Source organism: Chiloscyllium punctatum, chromosome 15, assembly GCF_047496795.1.
Source record: "Chiloscyllium punctatum isolate Juve2018m chromosome 15, sChiPun1.3, whole genome shotgun sequence".
NCBI lineage: Eukaryota > Metazoa > Chordata > Chondrichthyes > Orectolobiformes > Hemiscylliidae > Chiloscyllium > Chiloscyllium punctatum.
Window position 1 is genome coordinate 70380407 of NC_092753.1, and position 23112 is coordinate 70403518.

The 23112-nt window shown below is 41.1% G+C and overlaps 1 protein-coding gene across 1 annotated transcript in view; it reads left to right on the plus strand.

Annotated features, from left to right (window-relative positions):
- abi3bpb (ABI family, member 3 (NESH) binding protein b) overlaps window positions 1-23112 on the plus strand; it is a 330661-nt gene that overhangs the window by 93277 nt on the left and 214272 nt on the right. Inside the window, exon 7 of the mRNA XM_072585416.1 lies at window positions 18987-19050. Within this exon, the coding sequence (XP_072441517.1) occupies window positions 18987-19050 (64 nt within the window). The remainder of the gene's footprint in view (window positions 1-18986; window positions 19051-23112) is intronic.

A 23112-nucleotide genomic window follows, 5' to 3' on the forward strand; every position in this document is an offset into this window, starting at 1 on the left:
TGGTCTTCGCAATTGGTATGAGCGGTGCTGCCCATTCCTTCACTTTCCAACCATCTGATTTCTGCCTCTACTTTTGCCCACAACCAAAGGCACTGGGTGGGCCTTGTAGAATCATGGAATTACTTCTTGGTCAACATGTAAGGTGGCCTTGGCCACTTTGATGATCCCTAGACCTTCCTGAAAAACATCTGGGAATTTAATTAGGACTTCTCTCAGGCATTTTCGAATCAAAAAAAATGTTGAGCCAATCAAGATGAGTCTTTCTCAATGAACTTCACCCCATCAAGTGTGAGCCGAGCCTTTTATTACAATCAGTGGTAACTGAACCAGTTGTTTCTTATATGAGACTGAAACTGAAGTTGTGCCCTTAATCGGTAAAGGTCCCCCAGTATAGATTCTTAGTCTAGACTAGGTCTTGCACAAAGGTAAGGGTTGGAATCCAGAGTGAAATTTGTTAAAGACTGGTTCTGCGATCACTGAAACGACTGCATCAATTAGAACCAGGTGATTATTTAACAAGACATTTATTTTGATTGATTCTGATTTGGATGTTGCTAAACAATTTAACTGTTCCAAACCAGATGTAGGTGGACTTTCCAGGGTGGACACTCTCCTTAGTTCTGGCCTATGAATTCTCTTACTCAATTTAGTGGAAATCTTTTGCAGTCTCGGGTCCACATACTGGCAGCAACTACAATGGCTTGCCAGCCTGGAGAAAATTTGCCTGAGGCTTGGCGTTGTTTTGGAGTTTGCTGTGGGCTGACCTAGAATCTCTCTGGATATGTCCTGAGTGAGATTGTGTAATTGCCTTTTCTCAGGTTGTGGTCCCCAAGCTCAGTCAGACTGGTGAAGGTGTCCACTTCCATTGCAGTACCCTACAACTCATAAGTCCTACTTGCTGCATTTTTCAATGATAAATCTAGTTGTACTGCATGTTTGAAGTCCGGCTGGGCTTCAGCTGGTAGGCGCTTTTGCATGGTTACATCATTAATACCACATACCAAATGATCTCTCAGTATCTTATTATGGATTTAACCGAAGACATCTTATCCTAGTCAAAAATCCCGATACAGATTCCCCTGGTTCTTGAATTGCTGAGTAAAACTGATAACATCTCAAAATTAAAGGAGGCTAGTGGTTGTAATATTTCTTAACTAAATCTATAACTCTTGAAAGGTTTTGTTATTATCTGATGCCTCAAGTCAAGTTAGGTTCCGAATAGCCAAAGAAGGTGCAGGTCAACAAATTATCAGGAGAGTTACTCATTGCTTTTCCTCTGCCCCAGTTTTCTTTGCCCAACAAAAATAGAACATTTTTTCCACATAATGGGCCCAGTCTTCAATGGCAGGATCGAACAAGTCAAGCTTCCCAAAGAACAGCATGATGCCAGAAATGCTTACCCCAACTTAAAGACGACTATCGCGAGTGAATTTCTTCAGGAGCGTGCTTTTCTCTGGTTGTCATTGAAGTAACACCACAGCCGCCGGTATCCCATCACCAAATCACCCTTTATTTACACGCGGAGAGTCTTTGATACTGATCTAGCACTCTCAGAGCCAGCTCTCAGAGTGAACAGAACCTCTGACACTCCTGTTTATATCTGTCAGCCAGGACTCCCTCATTGTAGCTATTAATGTGGCCCAATCAGTGAACTCATGTCCTATGAGGTCGATTTAGCTGACCTCATTACAGCTTCAATACAACTAAATCCCTCCTCAAGTAAGGGGACCAAAATTGTCGCAGTATCCAGGTACAGTCTTATTAATGTTTTGTACAGTTACAGTCATTGTGGCATAAAGCCTCCAGCTCCACTAGTCTTTCAATAGTTTGATCGGAGGCCACCTCTAATGAGCTGCAGAGCTCCACATTCCTTATAACAGTGGGAAACTGATACTGCTGGTGCAAAATAGTCTCAAAGTGGGATCTTAACTGCCCTAATTGGCAACCCACCTCAGTGGACTGGGCAGCAGCATCCAACTTCCACCCAGCTGTCTTGGAATTACCTGTGGAGTGCAGGAATGAGCTGGGAGCTGTCCAGCTATTCCCCCCCTTATTTTCACAGTCCCTTCCACCAACAATCCCATCTTTGTGTCCAGGAAAATTCAGCTCATTGTCTAAATATGACAAACCAAATATTGGTTTAACAATACTTCCAAAACATAGCACATCTGGTAATATTTTGCTCCCTTATTACTGAAGTGGAATATTAACTTCAATTATGGCACAAGTGTTTCTATCAAAATAATGGAGAGGCTATAGAACATATTGCAAACAGTTCAGCAGCTACATGCAAGGGGCACTATAAGTTGCAAATTGAGCTGCGTGGCTCTCTATTGGCTTTATGAAAACGCCAACTCTGGCTCAAGACTGAAAAGCATTAAGTGACATGAAGTTGCTGTATTATCATAATAGATATGAACTGAACACAACACAGAAAACCCAGTTTTGTTCATTCCATTTCAATAATTTTTTCAAAAAGTTGTTAAATGTTATTTCATGCCAATCAACTTCTCTGGCACTGAAAATTAACTGTTGCAAAACTGTCATATTACTTCAGGTTTTAGAAGATTTTGAAGATGAAGATGTTTCACTTCTTAGTTCTATGCTTTTCTTCTTTATTTTATGATGTGGAGGTGCCAGTGTTGGATGAGGGGGTGGACAAAATTAAAAATCATATGACACCAGGTTATAGTCCAACAGGTTTATTTGGAAGCACTAGCGTTTGGAACGCTGCACCTTCAACCAACCAGCTGTCAAGTGATTTTTAATTCTCTCTATTTTAATCCAACCTTCCTTGTCCTCTCTGTTTTCCTCTTTTGTTCCAGATATGACATTTAATTCATTCATTTTAATTTACAATTTCTTCTCAGTCCTTATACACATAACGGTAAGATCCTGGGGTGTGTTGCTGAACAAACGGACCTTGGAGTGCAGGTTCATATTTTCTTGAAAGTGGAGTCGCAGATAGATAGGATAGCCAAGAAGCATTTGGTATGTTTTCCTTTACTGGTCAGAGCATTGAGTATTGGAGTTGGGAGGTCATGTTGTGGCTGTACAGGACATTGCTTAGGCCACTTTTGGAATATTGTGTTCACTTCTGGTCACCCTCTTATCGGAAGGATGTTTTGAAACTTGAAAGGGTTCAGAAAAGATTTACAAGGATGTTGCCAGGGTTGGAGACTTTGAGCTACAGAGAGAGGCTAAATAGGCTGGGGCTATTTTCCGTGGAGCACTGGAGGCAGAGGGGTGATCTTATAGAAGTTTATAAAATTACAAGGGGCATGGATAGAGTGAATACTGAGGTCTTTTGCTGGGGTGGGAGAGTCCAAAACTAGCTGGCATAGGTTTAAGGTGAGAGGAGAAAGATTTAAAAGGGGCATAAGCAACAACTTTTTTCACGCTGAGGGTGGCGCGTGTATGGAATGAGCTGCCAGAGAAAGTGGTAGAGGCTGGTACAATTACAACATTTAAAAGGCATCTGGATGGCTATATGAATAGGAAGGGCTTAGAGGGATATGGGCCAAATGCTGGTAAATGGGACAAGATTAATAGGATATTTGGTTGACATGGAGGAGTTGGACCGAAGGGTCTGTTTCCATGCTGCATATCTCTATGACTTTAAATCTGTATTGAGCTGTAACTTTCACAATCCTTCAAACTGCTTAGTTAAGAAGATACATTTGTTCTGTGCAGTCACGGTGCAGCCTGGGTTTCCTTGCTGTGCTGTTAGCAGCATACTTCAGCCTACCATGCAAAAAACTGTAAAACTCTAAATATGCAAGCGCAACTCAACTAACGGAGGACACTGTTAGATGACATGCCTTTTGAGGTATTGTGTTTGTCTGATGATGGATCTGAGCCAAAGTCTTTTAAAGCAGAAATAATCAAGTTATCAACGAAATTAAGTTGACACTATTAGGTCATCAACCTATTTTTAAAAATTGTTGACTCGAGATTTAATTGGAGAAATCTATTTCTTCAGAGGTTATGCTTTTATGAGAAGCCATTGTTCCTGTTCAGCGACATACAACAATTATATATGTTCCAATAATCTTGGAAAAATTAATGATAATAAGGACAGGACTGGATCACATTTCAATCATATTTATATTTCATGTTTAAAATCAACTTTTTAAAAAAATGAAATGCCTTGCTGGCTATCTGTTCATCCCCCTGATAAAATGACTAAGCTTGGAACTAAGTTCAAATGAGTCCAATTTGGAATCTATCTTAAAAGAAAGTCTGAATGTTGCTCCAATTTGGATTTTTCAAATTTGGATTCACAATGTGCTTGTGCTATGTAGCAGTTTGCTGCTTTTGTGATGTGTTCAGCACATGTGGTACCTTTCATGGGTCTTGTAGCATCTGCTGCCAGTAATAGAAAGGATTGACTACCAAACAGGTTGTTTTTTATTCGCACTTTATTCCTCCATTCAGCTAATTAACCCAATTATCACAAAGTCCAGCTAGGTTATCTAAGTTCTAATAAATCTCCATGTTTTTCCCTGACAATTTTCCTAGAATCCATTTCCATAATGGTCTAACCTCAGTGATAAGGGAATAAAATTGTATTGTTGAAATATCTTCCTAGCCTTTTACAAGGATATTTGTTTCTGACAAACTTATGTCCCTTCTAATGTATATGAAGAAAGTTATTTCCACCAATTTATTACTATAGTTCTGTCAATTTCAGAGACCATTTATCTACATGATTGAAAATATGAATTGAACTATAGTAGGAGCAAGTTTATGTGGAACATGTTCAAAATTTGAGTGTCTTTTTCTCTTGGTGAGCTGCCTAAACCAGGTGTGCCTGACGATCTGATTACTTACTTACAGTGTGGAAACAGGCCCTTCGGCCCAACAAGTCCACACCGACCCGCAACCCACCCAGACCCATGCCCCTTCACCTAACACTACGGGCAATTTAGCATGGCCAATTCACCTCACCTGCACATTTTTGGACTGTGGGAGGAAATCGGAGCACCTAGAGGAAACCCACGCAGACATGGGGAGAATGTGCAAACTCCATACAGTCAGTCACCTGAGGCAGGAATTGAACCCGGGTCTCTGGCGCTGTGAGGCAGCAGTGACCTTTATTGCTCACAGGTCTTAGGTTTCAGCAAATCAGTCCCTGCTCAGACATAAGAACAAAAAGTGCTGGAGAAACTCAACAGGTCTGCAGCAGCTGTAAAGAGTGAAATAGAATTAACATTTTACGTCTAGTATGACTCTTCAATTCTGGAGCATTCAGTCTGTTTCTCCTTCCACAGATGCTGCAAAGGTGCTGAGTTTATTCTGTGATTTTTTTTGTTTTTACTTCAGATTTCCAGCATACATGGTATTCTGCTTTTATTTCAGTCCCTGTTCTGTTTAATACTGATCCAATGGGTTCTTTGGAAATATTCAGTATTAAAGCTTTAATGTGTTTCCAAGGTTCTTCTGCATTGAAATCAGCAGTGAGATCTGGAAGGTTCCTTGGCATCTATCTCTGTAGATTGAAGACTCAAAATTTATTTGATAGTTTGTCTCTCATCCATTCTTAAGCTCAGGCTTGAAATTGGAAGCCTAGCTTTGAGTGAATGAGTTGATGATCTCTATGACTCTACAATGCTGTGTGTCCCTTATGTCACACTGGCACAACAAATTGTAGCCTATCAAGTGCCAGTGTTCAGAATGAGGACACATCAGTGTAGTCTTGAAATGATCTTTCTATTGAAAGAAATTATTGGTTACAGACAGATGCTTTTCTGCAGAGATCCAACAGTAGACAACTTACCATCATGCATGCAGTAAACATAACCTGAGGAATATGCAAAATGACCAGAAAACTCTCAAATGTGTGCTGATCTTGGCAACAAAAGAAGCTTCTCAGAAACACTGCAATTTGTCTATGGACCAGCATGGAGGAGAAATTGAGGACTGCAGATGCTAGAGATCAGAGTCAAGAGTATGGTGCTGAAAAAGCACAGCAGGTTGGGCAGCATCCAAGGAGTAGCAGAAGAAACATTTTGAGCATAAGCCCTTATGCCAATGGAAAGACATTTCATATCAACATGAAGTCAGAGCAGAGCACATTAGAATACTTCAAAATCAAGGACACAGTGCATACTGCCATCAACCACATCAAATGACAGCCTATCGAAGAGAAACTGGATAGGAGACTAGTTCTGGAGGATACTGTAACTACAATCAACCAAATGAAGTGCAACATAGCTCCAGAGTTGATGAAATTCCACCCAAAACCTTGACGCATGATAGTCTTGCTCTACATTCCAAGCCATATGAGTTTGTCATGATCTGCTGAAACAAGGCTGGATTCCACAGGATCTTTGTGATGCTATTATCATCACTTCGTACAAAATTAAGGCAGTAAATTCAAATGCTCCAACTATAGTGGGATCATCATCGTTTCTATTGCTTGGGGGGGATCCTGGACAGAATATTTTGAGCAAGCTATTCCCTACTGTCATGAAACAAAACCTCTGAGAGAGCTGATGCAGTTTCAGGGTAAACAGGAACACCATAGACATGGTATGTATGTTCAGAGAAATATAAAAGAAGTGTTTCAAGCAAAACAAAGACTCACACATCTCTTTCATAGACCTTGTCAAGGCATTTGAAACTATCAGCAGAGAGGGACTTTGAAAAATCCTTGAAATACTTGGGTGTCCACCCAGGTTCCTGGTCATGGTGAAGCAGTTCCATGAAAATCAGTTTGGACAAGTCATACACAACAGAGACCTCTCAACTCCCTTCCAACTTCACATGCAGGAGGCAGGAATATGCTGACCCAACCTTATTCAACATATTCTTCAGCATGAAGCTGCAGCAATTAACAGAAGACCTTGAAGAGGGAATTTACAGATTTTTCTGGACTGAAGGAGACCCTTTCAGCCTCAGGAGTTTTCAGATTCGTACAGAAACACAAGGAAAATTCATCTGAGAACTTATTTTAACAGATGACTGCATGTTCCTGACCCACAATTAGTCAGATTTGCAACATGTAATTGTGCACTTTTCTGAGGTGGCACTGTTCTTGAATTAAGTGATGATTTGGAAATGCCGGTGTTGGACTGGGGTGTACAAAGTTAAAAATCACACAACACCAGGTTATAGTCCAACAGGTTTAATTGGAAGCACACTAGCTTTTGGAGCGACACTCCTTCATCAGGTGGTAATGGAGGGCTCAATCCTAACACACAGAATTTTTAGCAAAAATTTACAGTGTGATGTAACTGAAATTATACATTGAAAAATTGATTGTCTGTTAAACTTTTCATCTGTTAGAATACAGTGATAGTTTCACTTCTTTCATGTGTAAATCACAAAACCTTTTTTTGAAAAAGTTGCATTCTCGGGTTAGCTGTTAACAATGGTGATAGCTAGACAATATGTTGAAGGTGTTGGCCCCCTGTGTTCTCTGTCTATGCCATGATGTTTAGATTGATTCTAATCTAAAAAGTGAGATAACGGAGTTTTACATAAATTCATGTAGTTTTTGAGCTCAGTGTTCTACATGAATGTATGTAGTTTTTGAGCAAAGTGCAATGTAACCCTGCAAGTACAAATTCACCACACAAAATATGTGTGCATGTGGGCCTTTGTCTCTGTGTGTGTGTGTGTGTGTCCATCTGTCTGTCTGGGTTGGGGGTTGTGAGTGTGAGAAAGTGTGTGTGTGTGTGTGTGTAGTAAGTGTAGAGTATCTTAAGTCTGTGAAGGGGTGCATGTGGGAGTGTGCGTATCTGTAAGGGTTGTGTGGGTGTCTGTGTGCATGTGTGTGTATGTGTGTCCGTGTATGTGTGTATAGGAGTGCCTGTGTGTGTGTAGGAGTATCTGTGTGAGTGTGTAAAATGCAATGGTGGTCAGCTGCAATGTGACATGAACCCAAGGTCCTGGTTGAGGCCTACACACACACACACACAGGCACTCCTATACACACATACACACAGACACCCACACACACCCTTACAGACACACACACCCTTACAGACACACACACTCCCACACTCACACATGCACCCCCTCACAGACTTAAGACACTCTGCACTCACTACACACACACATACACTTTCTCACACTCAACCCCCAATCCAGACAGACACACACACAGACAGACAAAGACCCACATGCACAGATACACTTTGTGGGGTGAATTTGTACTTGCAGGGTTACATTGTACTTTGCTCAAAAACTGCAAGCATTCATGTAGAACTCTGAGCTCAAAAACTGCATGAATTTATGTAAAACTCCGTTATCTCACTTTTTAGATTAGAATCAGTCTAAACATCATGGCATAGACAGAGAACACAGGGGGCTAACACCTTCAACATATTGTCTAGCTATCACCATTGTTAACAGCTAACCCGAGAATGCAACCTTTTTTCAAAAAAAGGTTTTGTGATTTACACATGAAAGAAGTGAAACTATCACTGTATTCTAACAGATGAAAGGCTTAACAGACAATCAATTTTTCAATGTATAATTTCAGTTACATCACACTGTAAATTTTTGCTAAAAATTCAGTGTGTTAGGATTGAACCCTCCACTACCACCTGATGAAGGAGCGTCGCTCCGAAAGCTAGTGTGCTTCCAATTAAACCTGTTGGACTATAATCTGGTGTTGTGTGATTTTTAACCTTGAATTAAGTACTAGTTTAAAGAAAGCCAAAATCCTACATTAGCCCATACTTCAAACATGTCACTGAGGGAATTGAGCTGATTGTCACCAAGCAATTTATTGGGAGAGTGTCATCTCATTTAGTGCTGCTGTAGACAACGAAGTGGACAATATGCTTTCAAAAGTAAACAGTGCATTTTTTCAGTCTCCACAAATTGTTGTGAAGCAACCACAGCCTGAGTGAATAGACCAAATGAAAAGTGTAAAAAATTGTAGCCCTCACCACCTTTTATATGGTATTGAGTCATGAACTCTGTACCACCATCATGTACACCTTCCAGAACACTACTACCAACAATGCCTCTGCAGCAACTTCAAGCTCTGTTGGCAGGGCTACATCATAAACATTGAAGTTGTGGAAACAACTGACATCATCCTGCAAATTGTGTGAGTCACCCTGTATTGATGGATAAGTCTTGCCTGCCCAGTATCATGTTCTAAAGAGAGCTGATTACTGATAAACAGAAGAGTAGAACCCCAGGCAAATGTTTCAATAACTCCCTGAAGAAGTCCCTTTCTGTATGCCACACTGACAATAACCAGTGTGACATGCAGACGAAGGATGATGGCTGCAGATTGTACTTGGAGAATGTTATGGACATCTGAGACTAAGTGAAGACTGAGTGTGAAAGATAAGATGAGAAGAATAATCCAATTGCCCCAGCAATAACTAAACTTTCAGCAGTACCTGGCCCTGCTGTGTGAGAATCTGCTGGTCATGGAGAAGCCTGTCTAGCCACTGGTAGACCTATAACCAATGACGGCAACATTACTAATATCCTTGTCCATGAACAAATGCCAGGAGAAAGAGTGAAGGATTGAGAAACAAGCAGAGAAAGTTGATCAAAAATGAGAATATGAAAGAGGAAGAAAGGAAGAAAGAACAGGTCGTAAAATTGGGATTAGGGGTAGGAATGACTGGTTTCTTCCCAGTGAGTTTGGGGATAAAGTAAATGGAGAATTATGGATTGATGGGAGGACAGCATTATGTATGCAACCGATGTTATTGTTGGACTAGTCACATCCCAAAACATATCCTTACAAGTTCCCCAAAAAACCGAACATCCCCTGCACGCTTTCCGAAGGCACCCACTGCCCAGATTTGCCAGAGGATCAAAAAATAGTTTCCTAACACCTTGATAGACCTAAAATAAATGTGATTATAACTTCCAAGAAGGAAACACTGATGGCTTCTTCCTGAAGCACTTATACCTCTAAACTTAAAAAAAACTAATCTTCAACTCCTCTTCAGGGTTTTATCCCAACATTTCTGTCTGGAACTTTCAGTAACTCCTTTCTCTGAGGTAATCTATTTCACTATATTCTCACCTTCTCAAAAACACTGTTCAATACATGTATCTCCATGTACGAACCTCATGGAATAGTCCAAAACAAAGTAAACCTGAAACAAACATTTCTCCTTCCAGTCTATGGATGTTCTCCCCTAAGCTTTAAAAAAACCCAGAATCCTTGAGGTGCAATTGTCTACCTTGCTCGGTGGTAAACTCTTAACATAAACTAAAAACCATTCAGTTGCTGAAATAGCACTCAGTTTCTTTTAAAATATATCACTATGGCTACATAAATACTTGTAAGTTATTAATTAACTACTAACACACAGAAATCCCATGAGTGACTAACAGAAAATTAAAAACCAAAGCTAAATAAATGACATTAAAAAATTAGAATCATAGAATCCCTATAGTGTGGAAGCAGGCAATTTGTCACATCAAGTCCGTACTAAGAGCGTCCCACATCGACGCACTCTATTATCCCTGTATTTTCCATGGCTAATCCACCTAGCCTGCCCATCCTTAGATACTATGGGCAATTTAACACGGCCAATTCACCTAACCTGCACATCGTTTTATTTGTGGGAGGAAACCAGAGCACCTGGAGGAAACCCACACAGTCACAGGGAGAATGTGCAAACTCCACACAGACAGTTGTCCGAGGTTGGAATGTAACCTGGGTCGCTGGCACTGTGAGGCAGCAGTGCTAACCACTGAGCCACCATACCGCCCTACATTAACAAGTGCAAGTGTACATATATACAACAGCAGACCAATTAAATGGTGAAGAAACAAGTGATTGCTTGGGTAGGTTAGGGTGAAGGTTTAGGAAGTGTGACGGGAACAAGGGTGTGGTAGGAAATGCATGGTATTACAAAGTTAAAGCAATAAAGAGCACAATGGAGCTGAGGGAGTATGATTATGGAGGATATGAACAATCATGGATCGATAAAGTGGGAAGGAAGCTATTGAGAAATGTTCTTTCCATTGAGCCTTCATAAAATTTAGTCTGAAACTATCAGTGTTTCTTTACCCCATCACCTTACACTATGCCGTCTTTCATTGTCACTGGGACAAAAAACAGAGATTACATCAGATAAAGACAAGAAAATAGAAAAAATATATTGAGGACAGTCAGAAATAAAGGAGAAGATAGAAAACAAAGCAATAATACTGAGATGGTAGAAATAAGTTTTAAATTCTGCAATGATTCTGTAATCTCACCAGAAATTGTCTAATGTATACATGGACAGACCTGATGAGGACAAAATCAGAGTCAAATGTAAGTTAACTTTGTTTTCTTTAGAATGATGGTAAGCCTGTAATTCTCCAATATTGCTACTGACCTTCCCATGATGTATTCTACATCCTGCGTTAGCCTGTCATGTGCACAATCATCAACAAACTTGTTTGTAAATGGGCTTCTTAAAAATCTCCAGAAAAATGGACATGTTTGGGAAAAAGAAGCCTCATGGGAAGAAGGAGTAGACAGACAAAGGATTGTGGACAAAATACTTCATTCCATGTAAATACTTCCTTGTTTGATCTTGAAGCATATAGAAAGTAAAATAGTGTCAAAATTGATAACTGGAATAAAACTAGAATGTTATAGAAATAGTCAGGAGGGCAGCCAACATTGTTACAGTGGGATATAGAGCTGACAGCCAGAGTCTTCTTACCCCAAAGCTGGCGAGCTTGGAGACCTGATATGTAATTTATTAGGAGGGGCTGTGTTGTATTTATTCTCCACCACCTTTCTGCCTCCACCGGGATTAGTTTCTGGGCAGCAAGTCACATTGTTGATCTTCCCGTCCCAACACCAGTTGAGACCCTTAGTGGTGAGTTAAGGAGCACTTAAGAGCCTCAATCCAATGTCACTGGGATTAACCCAGCTGCAGACGGCTTTGACGTTGGTCACAATAGCTGCTACTCTGTAGGCAATTTGTCAGCTTTGGGGTGGCATGGTTCCTCAACCAAAGCTAATCAATATCTGACTGAGGGGCAGGAATGCCCACTAGGAGCCAAGACCTACCCTTCCATCTGACATCCTGGACTTCTCTCTTTGTGACCTCAACACGATCATTACTCTCCCGAGCTCACTTACTTTTGCGCTGGATCCTCCCTGAGTCTTTATGGGTGTTCTTCTGATAGCAACTATAGCCTCCTCTGTGCTGCTGCTGCTGAGTGAGTGTAAGACCTGCAGGCCTCTATTTGGCAGATGGCTCAGGGGGTCCTTCTCTTAAAGAAAGTCTCTTTCTGGCAGGTGAGACCTCCAGTGCCTCAATAACATTCTGCCCATGTTTTAGGTTAATGACCATTTGTCAGATTGTTTCTGATGGAAAGTCATCAAATTGAAACCTAAACCCTGCTTTTCTCTACATAGATGTCACCTGATTCTCTGAGTATTTCCAACATGTTTTTGTTATTGAGGTTGCTCAAGATGAAGAATTTGTCAAATATACAAAAGCTGAACTGTGTGCTTATTCTTGTGGTTTTGGGCATCAATCACCACTATTGTCATTTGTACAGTTCTGAGACTCGAAATGGTAGTCTAAGCTGGCGTATTGTATAGAATTAAGGCTATATGTTCAGTGGTGCTGTCTTACAGATGAGAAGATAAACCAAGGCTTCACCTCTCCTTTTAGGTGGGTGTAGAAGATCCTATTGCACTCTTCAAAAAATTGGTGCCGTGACCAACATTCTTTCAACCCAAATAGTGTTAACACTGATTTTCTTGCAATCTATTCCACAGCTCTTTCTGCTGGGCAGCAGGTTTCAAAATCTCAACAAAAAATGCAGATGCTGCAAATCTGAAACAAAAACAGAATTTGCTGGAGAAACTCAGGTCTGGCAGCATCTTGGAGAGAAGTCAGAGTTAACATTTTGGGTCTATTGATCCTTCTTCAGAAAGTTTCACTGTCTCCCTGCCTTCACTGATGCAGAGAAAACGATTGAGGAAAACCCAAGCCAAACTCTTCATGATTGGAGAAATGCCATAAAATGCATTGTTAACGTATGTATGGGTTCTTCGTTGACATACCCATAGAGTCAATGGACTGCCATTGTTTGTACATGGCGATAAAATTTATTGACATCTTCTGATTCAAATGTTTCTCCGTTCTCCTTCATGCTTTCCTGTTCATTGATTTGTCTTCCACATGAAATGAAGCCAGATTTGTAGAAATTGTTAATTGTACCACCTTAGCCATAGTTTCTTCAGTGATACTGGATAAATGCAATGTCTCTACATTACTGAAATCTGCAGAAACCCGTACTCAATTCCCTCGTAAAGCTGGAACCATAAAATGTGCACTTTGACACTTAATAATTTGTACTACTCTGGGAAACCGAAGAGAGACTGGTTAGGTAAGGAAACCTGCATTTCCTGAAATTCAAAAGCCTAATTTACCATCTCTGGCAAATAACGTTTAGTCGTTTTTTTTCCGATACTGCTCCCAAGTTCTGCCATCTAGTCCTATGTTGTTTTATCTTTATTAGTAATTTAAATAATTCTTTCATTTTGGATTACAAAGCCATGGGTACTACTGCAGGCTGAATTTTTTTTTAGAGTGATCTGAAGTTGACGATCCCAATTGAAACATGGTCTGGAATAAAGCTGCAAACTGATCTAATGAAAGTCTTTTACTTGCTGTTGAGTTAGATATCACGTAACACTTTGCATTGTGCAATATTATCATTTTCCTGCCTGCAATCACCAACTCTTCAGGCAGAGTTGTCCCACTCAATTTTGTTTCTGAATGTGTCTAATAAGCAGTTGCTGCATTTCACTGTCTGGGGGATGGCATACCAACTGTTTGCTGTTACAAAGCAATGATATGGTAGGGGGTAGGTAGGGGGGGAAGGGGTAGCTGGAGAAATGTAACTGATTGATTTAGTCTTCATTTCCCAAAATGAAAGGTGAGACTGCATCATTCATTTAACTTTTCTTTGCGTTTATCAAGTGTACTTATGTTTCCAGCATAACCTCTGTTTTTCCTTCTTTACAAAGCCAGAGCATAGACACTGGGGAATCTCTCAAGGAAATTGAGCTACAGGAAGCTATCCAACACCACAGTTGTACAATTTTCTGAATAATTTCTTAATTCATAACATGGATTATTTTACTTGTTCCTACATTTGAGCTTTCTCTGAAATACACTTCACTGCATTTATCATGTTCACTGCACTTAGCTTTGGCTGCTCATCAAATATTCTTTCCACTCGTCTGGAAATTAATAGGAAAATGCTTTACAATTACATTCTTTGTGTATATGATTGAAATGTTTATACCTTAGTACACCCTTTGAGGCCTCACTTCAACAATTCACTGACAATAAGGTTAACTATAGAAGGCAAAATTAACCTTTTGTGAACCTTTATACCTAGAGCCAGATTTAATGCAGCCCTGCATGTCAGAATGCACAGACCTGATCCAATGAGAAAGGTTCCTGTGTCAGACTCTCCGAATAGGAAAATACCCCCAATTAGTTCAGAGGTTAGGAAGAACTAATGCAGGATTCCCAAATTCCCAACTGCCAATTATCACATAAGAACTTTCCTGATGCATTTCGGGTGAAGCCCTTCATAAGGAATGAGGCTGGGGTTGGAGAGAAAAATAGAAGGGGACTGGGGCTGGGGAGAAGGTAGCTGAGAGTGCAATAGTTGGATGGAGGTGGGGGTGAAGGTGATAGGTCGGAGTGGAGGGTGGTGCAGATAGGTGGGAAGGAAGATTGACAGGTGGGACAGGTCATGAGGACAGTGCTGAGCTGGAAGGTTGGAACTGGGGTTAGGTCGGGGGAGAGGAAATGAGGAAACTGATGAAGTCCACATTGATTCCCTGGAGTTGAAAGGTCCCAAGGTGGAACATGAGACGTTCTTCCTCCAGGCGTTGGGTGGTGAGGGAGTGGCTGTGGAGGAGGCCCAGGAGTGGGAAGGGGAGTTGAAATATTTAGCCACAGGGCGATGGGGTTGATTGGTGCAAGTGTCCCGAAGGTGTTTTCTGAAGCGCTCTGCGAGAAGGCAGCTGGTCTCCCCATTGTAGAGGAGACTGCATCGGGAGCAACGGATACAATAAATGACGTGTGGAAGTGCAGGTAAAACTTTGATGGATCTGGAAGGCTCATTTGGGGCCTTGGATGGAGGTGAGGGGGGATGTGTGGGCGTAGGTTTTGCAATTCCTGCAGTGGCAGGGGAAGGTGCCGGGAGGGGAGTGTGGGTTGTTGGGGGGTATGCACTTGACCAGGTGGTCGTGGAGGGAATGGTCTTTGCAGAAAACGGATAGCGGTGGAGAGGGAAATATATCCCCGGTGGTGGGGTCCATTTGTAGGTGGTGGAAATGTTGATAGATGATGTGATTTATGTGGAAGTTGGTGGGGTGGCAGGTGAGGACCAAGGGGGTTCTGTCCTTTTTGCGGTTAGAGGAGTGAGATTTAAGGGCGGACGTGTGGTACATGGATGAGATGCATTGGAGGGCATCTTCAACCACATGGGAGGGGAAGTCTTCTTGGGAGCAGATGCGGCAGAGGTGGAGGCATTGGGAATATGGGATAGCATTTTTGCAAGAGGTCGGGTGGGAGGAGATGTAATCCAGGTAGCTGTGGGAGTCGATGGGTTTGTAAAAAAATTTCAATGTTGATTTGGTCATTGTTGATGGAGATGGGGAGGTCCAGGAAAGGGAGGGAGGTGTCAGAGATGGTCCAGGTGTATTTAAGGTCAGGTGGAATGTGTTGGTGAAGTTGATGAACTGTTCAACTTCCCTGTGGGAGCACGAAATGGCACCAATGCAGTCATCGATGTAGCGGAGGAAGAGATGGGGAGTGGTGCTGGTGTAACTCTGGAAGATGGACTGTTGTATGTAGCCAACAAAGAGACAGGCATAGCTGGGGCCCATGTGGTGCCCATGGCTACCCCTTTCATCGAGAGGAATTTGGGGTATTTGAAGGAGAAATTGTTGAGGGTGAGGATCACCCTCATGACTTGTCCCACCTGTCCATCTTCCTTCCCACTTATCTGCTCCACCCTCCGCTCCAACTTATCACCTTTACCCCCACCTCCATTGCACTCTCAGATACCTTCTCCCTAGCCCTACTTCCCTCCCACTTATCTCTCCACCCCCAAGGCTCCCAGCCACATTTGTAATGAAGGGCTTTTGCCTGAAACATTGATTTTTCCTGTTCCTCGGATGCTGCTTGACCTGCTGTGCTTTTTCAGCACCACTCTAATCTTGACTCTTCAGCATCTCCAGTACCCACTTCTGTACAGATCAGCGGGGCTCCACCCTGGAGGCTTCCTGCCTCTATTCTTGATGAAGGGCTTTTGCCCGAAATGTCGTTTTTCCTGCCTTGAAGAAGTTATCTCCTCTCTCCACAAGAATCTCAGTGAGTCTCTCTCTCTCTCTTTCTCTCACTGTAACCCCCAGGTCCTGTACTCTTTGCTACCTTCTCCCCAGCAACCCTCCCCCAACCCCCATTTATCTTTCCACCCTGGAGGCTTCCTGCCTCTACCCCTGATGAAGAGCTTTTGCCTGAGACGTCGATTTTCCTGCTCCTCAGATGCTGCCTGACGTGCTGTGCTTTTCCAGCACCACTGTGATCTAAACTCTGGTTTGCAGCATCTGCAGTCCTCACTTTTGCCCACTTCTGTATAGCCAGAGTAAACTTTCTTATTACTCGTGGTGTGGAGAGTTCATTCTTGGAATTTATGCAACATAGCTTTCTGGAGCAATATGGTCAGGAACCAACAAGGAAATTGGCCCCTTTGAATCCAGGTCCTTGGGGCTAGACAGTTGGCATTGTGCGTCTCCCATTTTCGAGATGTCGGCAGGCTTTAAGTAATGCAGGATTATCCTGTTGAGGTATGTACGCACTCATCAGTTATAGTGGGCTGTACACTACAACTAGTGTAAATGTGCAAGCAGCATGAATATTTTGTGCTGCCTGTGTCACAACCAGTGGGCGCTGGTTAATGAGGATCTCTGCCTGTTTCTGGGACTGATTCAATTTTGTTGCCAATCTTCAGGAATGGTAAAAAAAATTAACGTAAATAGCACAAATATAAAATTATGACAGTAATTAACACATACAAAACAGGATGTACAAAAGAGAGATACATTTCAGCTGATTTCCTAGTCTCTGGTCAAATCCAGGCAGACACCTTGCAGTAGAGAGTTTGAAAGAGGTAGAGAATTGCATGTCATTTTAAATTACAGACTGGTAAAAAACCATTGCTGAGGGCTTCTCAAAAAGGCTAAGTTAATAAAGTCAAACTCCCACGAAAAGGATCATGTCGAAGAATTAAAAATACAAGGAAAGGAAGCATATGTAACATCCCACTAGATAGAAGTCTACATCAGTAATGTTTTATTTTTGACTTAACCCTTAAACCATGAGTACTTTCACAAAACACCCAATTGCCTTAGTCAGCTGATCTATGACAGAATTGTACCAGCCTATGAGACCAGGATGGCAGGTATGGGGACCAAAACAGTCATGGGGTCTGATTATTTCCCACATGCAATCATACCACCTTGGGCATTTTACTGATGATCAGACTGGATGTGGAGACACTACCTCCTACAGCCAGTTTACTTAATGAAAAGCCCAATTAGGGCTCAGTTGTTGTTTTGCTGATGGGACAGCTGGCCAACATCAGTGTGGGAAGGCTGCCAGATAAATGAAGTGAAGGGATAGTTTAATAAGAAGGAGCCGCAGGCAGGGCTGGTACCCATATGAACTCTGCAAAAGCATTTACAGGAGAGTCAGAGTTGAAAAGGGTGGTAGAGAAAAGCACAGCAGGCCAGTTGGCATCCGAAGAGCAGGAGAGTCGATGTTTTAGGCTGGAAATGAGCCTGCTCCTCAGATACTGCCCGACTTTGTGCATTTCCAGCACCACCCTTTTTCAGGAGGTTTGACAGTCCAATTAGATTAGATTCCCTACAGTATGGAAACAGGCCCTTGGGCCCAACAAGTCCATACCGTCTTTTCGAAGAGTAACCCACCCAGACCCATTTGCCTACCCTATATTTACCCTTGACTAATGCATATAACACTATAGGCAATTTAGCATGGCCAATTCACCTGGCCTGCACATCTTTGGACTGTGGGAGGAAACTGGAGCACCCGGAAAAAACCCACACAGACACGGAGAATGTGCAAACTCCACACAGTCGCCCGAGGCTGGAATCAAACCCGGGTCCCTGGCACTCTGAGGCAGCAGTGCTAACCACTGAGCCACTGTGCTACCCCTCCTTAGCCTGGTAAAATTTTCAAGTAATTGTTTGCTTGCCAATAGAGTTGTCAAGGTCCCCTGTAATCTACAGCAGACAGCAGCTCTCCTGATATCTGTTTTTTTTAAAATTAACCTATTTTTCTAATCAATCTGTTTAGAGATGTTATTATACACCTCTGGAGCAGATCTGATGTGCTTCTAATCCTGTGATTTGACTAGTGGCACCTGGAGACCTTTAATCCAGAGCATCATTGATTGGACAGTGGGCCCACAGGTGGCCAATTAGGAGGCCCGTGGTAAATTCCTGAGCAAATCACCAGGGCAACAAGTGCAGGATCTAGATCTATGTTTACCCAATCCCCTCAAAAAATTCAGCCTATGTGTTTTTGACTAATATTCCACTGATGAAAACAAATCTTACAATAAGAAACTTGCTGAAATATTCAAAGTAATTTTGATGCTGCTGAATTATAAATTGTTTGCTTTGTCCTATTTTTAACCTGAATCATTATTTTTCACTTTTTCTCTCCATTCATATTTCAACTTTGATTTCTCTCTTCTACCAATACTAACCTTTCTTTCTTCATTTCATTCTTTTATTTACTTTTTTCTTCTCTGCTCACAAAAACATTTTATGCACCAAATTAAATACTGAAATTTTCAATTTCCAGTGTAAGGCAACTGATATTTTTCAATGCATTGTTTTTATAATTTATGCATCTTGATTAAAATTGTTAACAAGTTGAATATCGATGAATACCAATTATAAGAACTTTGTTTTCCTTCAGCTACCAGGGGAGACTAATATTATAGGAATAAAAGACAAAAAGGGCCCAGCTGCATCCTATCCAGGTAAGCCTTTTTACTGTACTAAAGCTACTATTAAAAATAACATTTGTATTGCAGTTTCTGATAATAGGGATGTCTACAATTAGCACAATTAAATGACCCATTTCATCAATTTCACAAAACCAAATGTTTAACTTGTAAAACCAAATTGAAAGAAACACTGTTCCCCATTGCCATTAACTGAAACATTAGACATAGTTTACCTTTAAGACATGCTGAGGCGTATTTTCTGATTGACATTATTCCTGTAAGAACACTTATACTTTTGTTAACTTATATGAGTTGATTCTTGTTGCCCTCAGATTTTTAAAAAATCATATTTAATTTTCAATTTACAGTGAATCTAGAAGAACATGGGAGGGGATTGTGATAAGTTTATCATTGTTCTTATTTATTGCATCCTGACTTTGTAGCTGTGTACGCAAGAAAATGCCAAATCACTCCAAAATGAATCAGTTAAATGTACTGACTACAGTTTAAGGAAGGTTGCTAAAGAATTGTGCCATCAGCTACTTCAAGTGGTTGGAACCTCCCTGTTGATGCCTATCTATAATATTATAATTACCTGCAATAGTCCATTAGAACTTTTGCCTGAAGCTGTAGATTAACAGCTAATTAACACCACAGTCACGTTCCAGACTATAGACCTCGCATTTAGCAATGCTAAGTGCTGAAAGGGATCTTTGCATCAACGTACTGCACACATTGCTGAACTTTTGCTAGGTTAACACCATTCAGTCCTTGTTTTCCCCAACAGTGAGAAGTCTCACCAAGTTACTGAAACATACAGCACAGATATGGGCCCTTGGTCTAACACATCCATGCTGACCAGGTTACCTCAAACAGAATTAGTCCCATTTACCTGTGTTTGGGCCATATCCCTCGAAACTTTTCTTATCCCTGTCACGTGTCCAAATATCTTTTAAATGTTGAAATTGTACCCACCTCTACCATCTTCTCTGGCAGCTTGTTCCATATGCAACCACCCTCTGTGTGGGAAAAAAAATTGTCTCCCAGGTCCCTCCTAAAGCTTTCCTGTCACCTTAAACCTACGCCCTCTTGTTTTGGACTCCACTGCCCTGGGAGGTTAGTCATCCTTTCTATGCCCCTCATAATTTTATAAATCTCTATAAGGTCATCCCCTGACCCCCTACACTCCAGAGGAAATGTTGCAGCCTGTTCAGCCTCTGCTTATAACTCAAACTTTCCAACCTTGGTAACATCACTTGTAAATCTTATTATACCCTTTCCAGTTTAATGACATTCTTCTTACAACAGATCAGAGATTAGACCACATTTGGAGTACTGCGTTCATTTTTGGTTCCCTCCTAAAGAAGGATGTTGTGAAATTTGAATGGGTTCAGAAAAGACTTACCAGGATATTGCCAGGGTTGGAGGATTTGAGCTATAGGGAGAGGTTGAATAGGCTGGGGCTGTTTTCCCCAGAGTGTCAGAGGCTGAGGGTGACCTTATAGAAGTTTATAAAATCATGAGGGGTATAGATAGGGTGAATGGACAAGGTCTTTTCCCTGGGGAGGGGGAGTCTAAATCTAGGAAGCCTAGGTTTTTGGTGAGAGGGGAAAGATTTTAAAAGGGACCTAATAGACAGCTTTTTCAACAGTGTGTGTATGGAATGAGAAAGTGATGGAGGCGAGTAAAACTACAACATTTAAGATGCATCTGGATGGGTATATGAACGGGAAGGCATTTGAGGGATATAGGCCAAATGCTGGCAAATAGAACTAGATTAATTTAGGATTTCAGGTCAGCATGGATGAGTTGGACTGAAGGGTCTCTTTCTGTGCTGTACATCTCTATGACTCTAATTATATGCAATGCTCCGAATGTGGCCTTGCGAATTGTCTTATACAGTTGTAACATAACATAACAACTCCTGTCCTCAAATGCTCTGACTGATAAAGGCAACTGGCCTAAATGCCGCTTTCACTCCCTTTCAAGGAACTATGTATCTGCATCCCAAGGTCTTTCTCTTGACAACAGCCGCCTCCCATAAACTGTTTAAGTCCTGCTCTGGTTTGTCTTGCCAAAATGCAACACCTCATTTATCTGAATTAAATTCCAAATACCATTCCTCTGTCCATTGGCCCAGTTGATCAAGATCCCTCTGTACTTTTAGAATATCTTCTTTGCTGCCCACTATACCACCAAGTTTGCTGTCATCCACAAAGTTACTAACCATGCCTCCTATATTTGTTTATATAAATGATGAATAACAGTGGACCGAGCACTAATACTTGGAACACACTGCTGGTCACAGATGAGGTAAAAACAATGACTGCAGATGCTGGAAAGCAAATACTGGATTAGTGGTGCTGGAAGAGCACAGCAGTTCAGGCAGCATCCAGCCTTCTACCACCACCCTCTGTCTCATACTGTCAAGCTAATTTTGTATCCAATTGGCTAGCTTCACTATGACAGTCCCCTGGAGAATTCTCCTACTCTGTAACTGTTCTCAGAAGTAAAACTTTGTTTCGTATTTTTTTGACTATGAATGCCCGAATCCTATCTTTAATGGCTTCAATTTAAACTGCTGTTTGAACCCTTTGGCACAAATCTCTGTGGGTATGCATTTCTAGCTTCCCCTATCTCTCAAAATTCAAACCAATGTTATGGGGCCTCCAGCAGCAGGTGGTAACAGCGAGGGAAGCACCAAACAGTTAAGTAGGACCCTGTCTTGAGGAAAGGGAGCCTTTGTCAGAATGAGGTATCTTGGGGAGAAAGAGAGACAGGCAAAGGATTTTGTCAATGAGATATCAATTACAGACTTAATTTCATGTCAATTCTCTGTTTTCTTAGTTTAACTTTAATTTCACTTCATAATTGTAAAGACTCAATGCCTTTAGAATAAAGAATCCATGCTACATGATTTCTAGGTTACTTATGAGCTTTTGTCTCTCATAACACTAACATTAAGCCTGACCAGCATTCTACGTGGTCAATTGAGATTTCTTTCTGCACTCTCAGTGCGAATCAATTTGGTACACACTGTTTCTTGATTCTTTGAACTTTTTGACAATTGAGAAAGTAAACAGAACTAAGGGATTCAGGCATCTGCAGTCAAAAGATAGTTAACAAAAGTTTAATGTATAAGAATAGACGCAGCTCATGAAAATTCATAAGGGGACTGACATTCTTAGGCTGATCTCTATAGAAGTAAATAACATTTTAGATTGATGTATTTTCAAGTAAAATTCTTTGGGGAAGTATGAATTAAAACTGACTGCTATTAATCCACCTAAGATTGACACTGCAAAGAAAAACTCTTTCAAGATCAATCCATATAATTGAAATCAAGAGTCCCCTTGGGCTCTACGCATCTCCAAGACCATATAGCTTACCCTGGGCTGTTCTGAAACTGATATTTAGATTTGTTACTTCTCATTGGTAATTTCTTATTTGATCTAATCAAGTAAAACCGGTTTCATAATCTTTCTGGATTTATTGCTTATAGTTCTGAGTACCAAACCAAAATATCCTTATTTGTAAGGATTGCAGTCATCCCATCCCTAGTTCAGTGTTAACTCTTAAATCAAAATGATTCTAATCTTGTAATAGACTCCAAATTTAGTTTAATTGCGTTTGATTTATTTTCTCCAGTAAAAATTTAATTCCAATATTAAATATTATAAACAAAAAACACAGTGACCTTGAATGTGGCAATCACAATGAGATTCAGATTGGGGGAAATGTGAAACACAAAATTGAATTGCTGGAAAATCTCAGCAGTGCAGTTTTGAGAGGACTGCAATGTCAGATGTGTCATTTTCAGATGGGATGTGAACAGATCCTGTCTGCCAGGTCAAGTAAATGTAAAGATACCATGGCACTACTTTGAAGAAGAACAGGAGAGTTAATCCAATGGCCTGGCATGTCTATCAGCCAATCAACATCAGAGCAGACACACTACCATATGATTAACCATCTTATTATAAAAGATATAATAGCAGGATACAAATGTGAGTCTATCATGCCAACGCAAGCAAAGCAGGAACAAATAGAGACAACTCTATACCCATCCCAAGGATTCTAGGTAATCCAAGATGA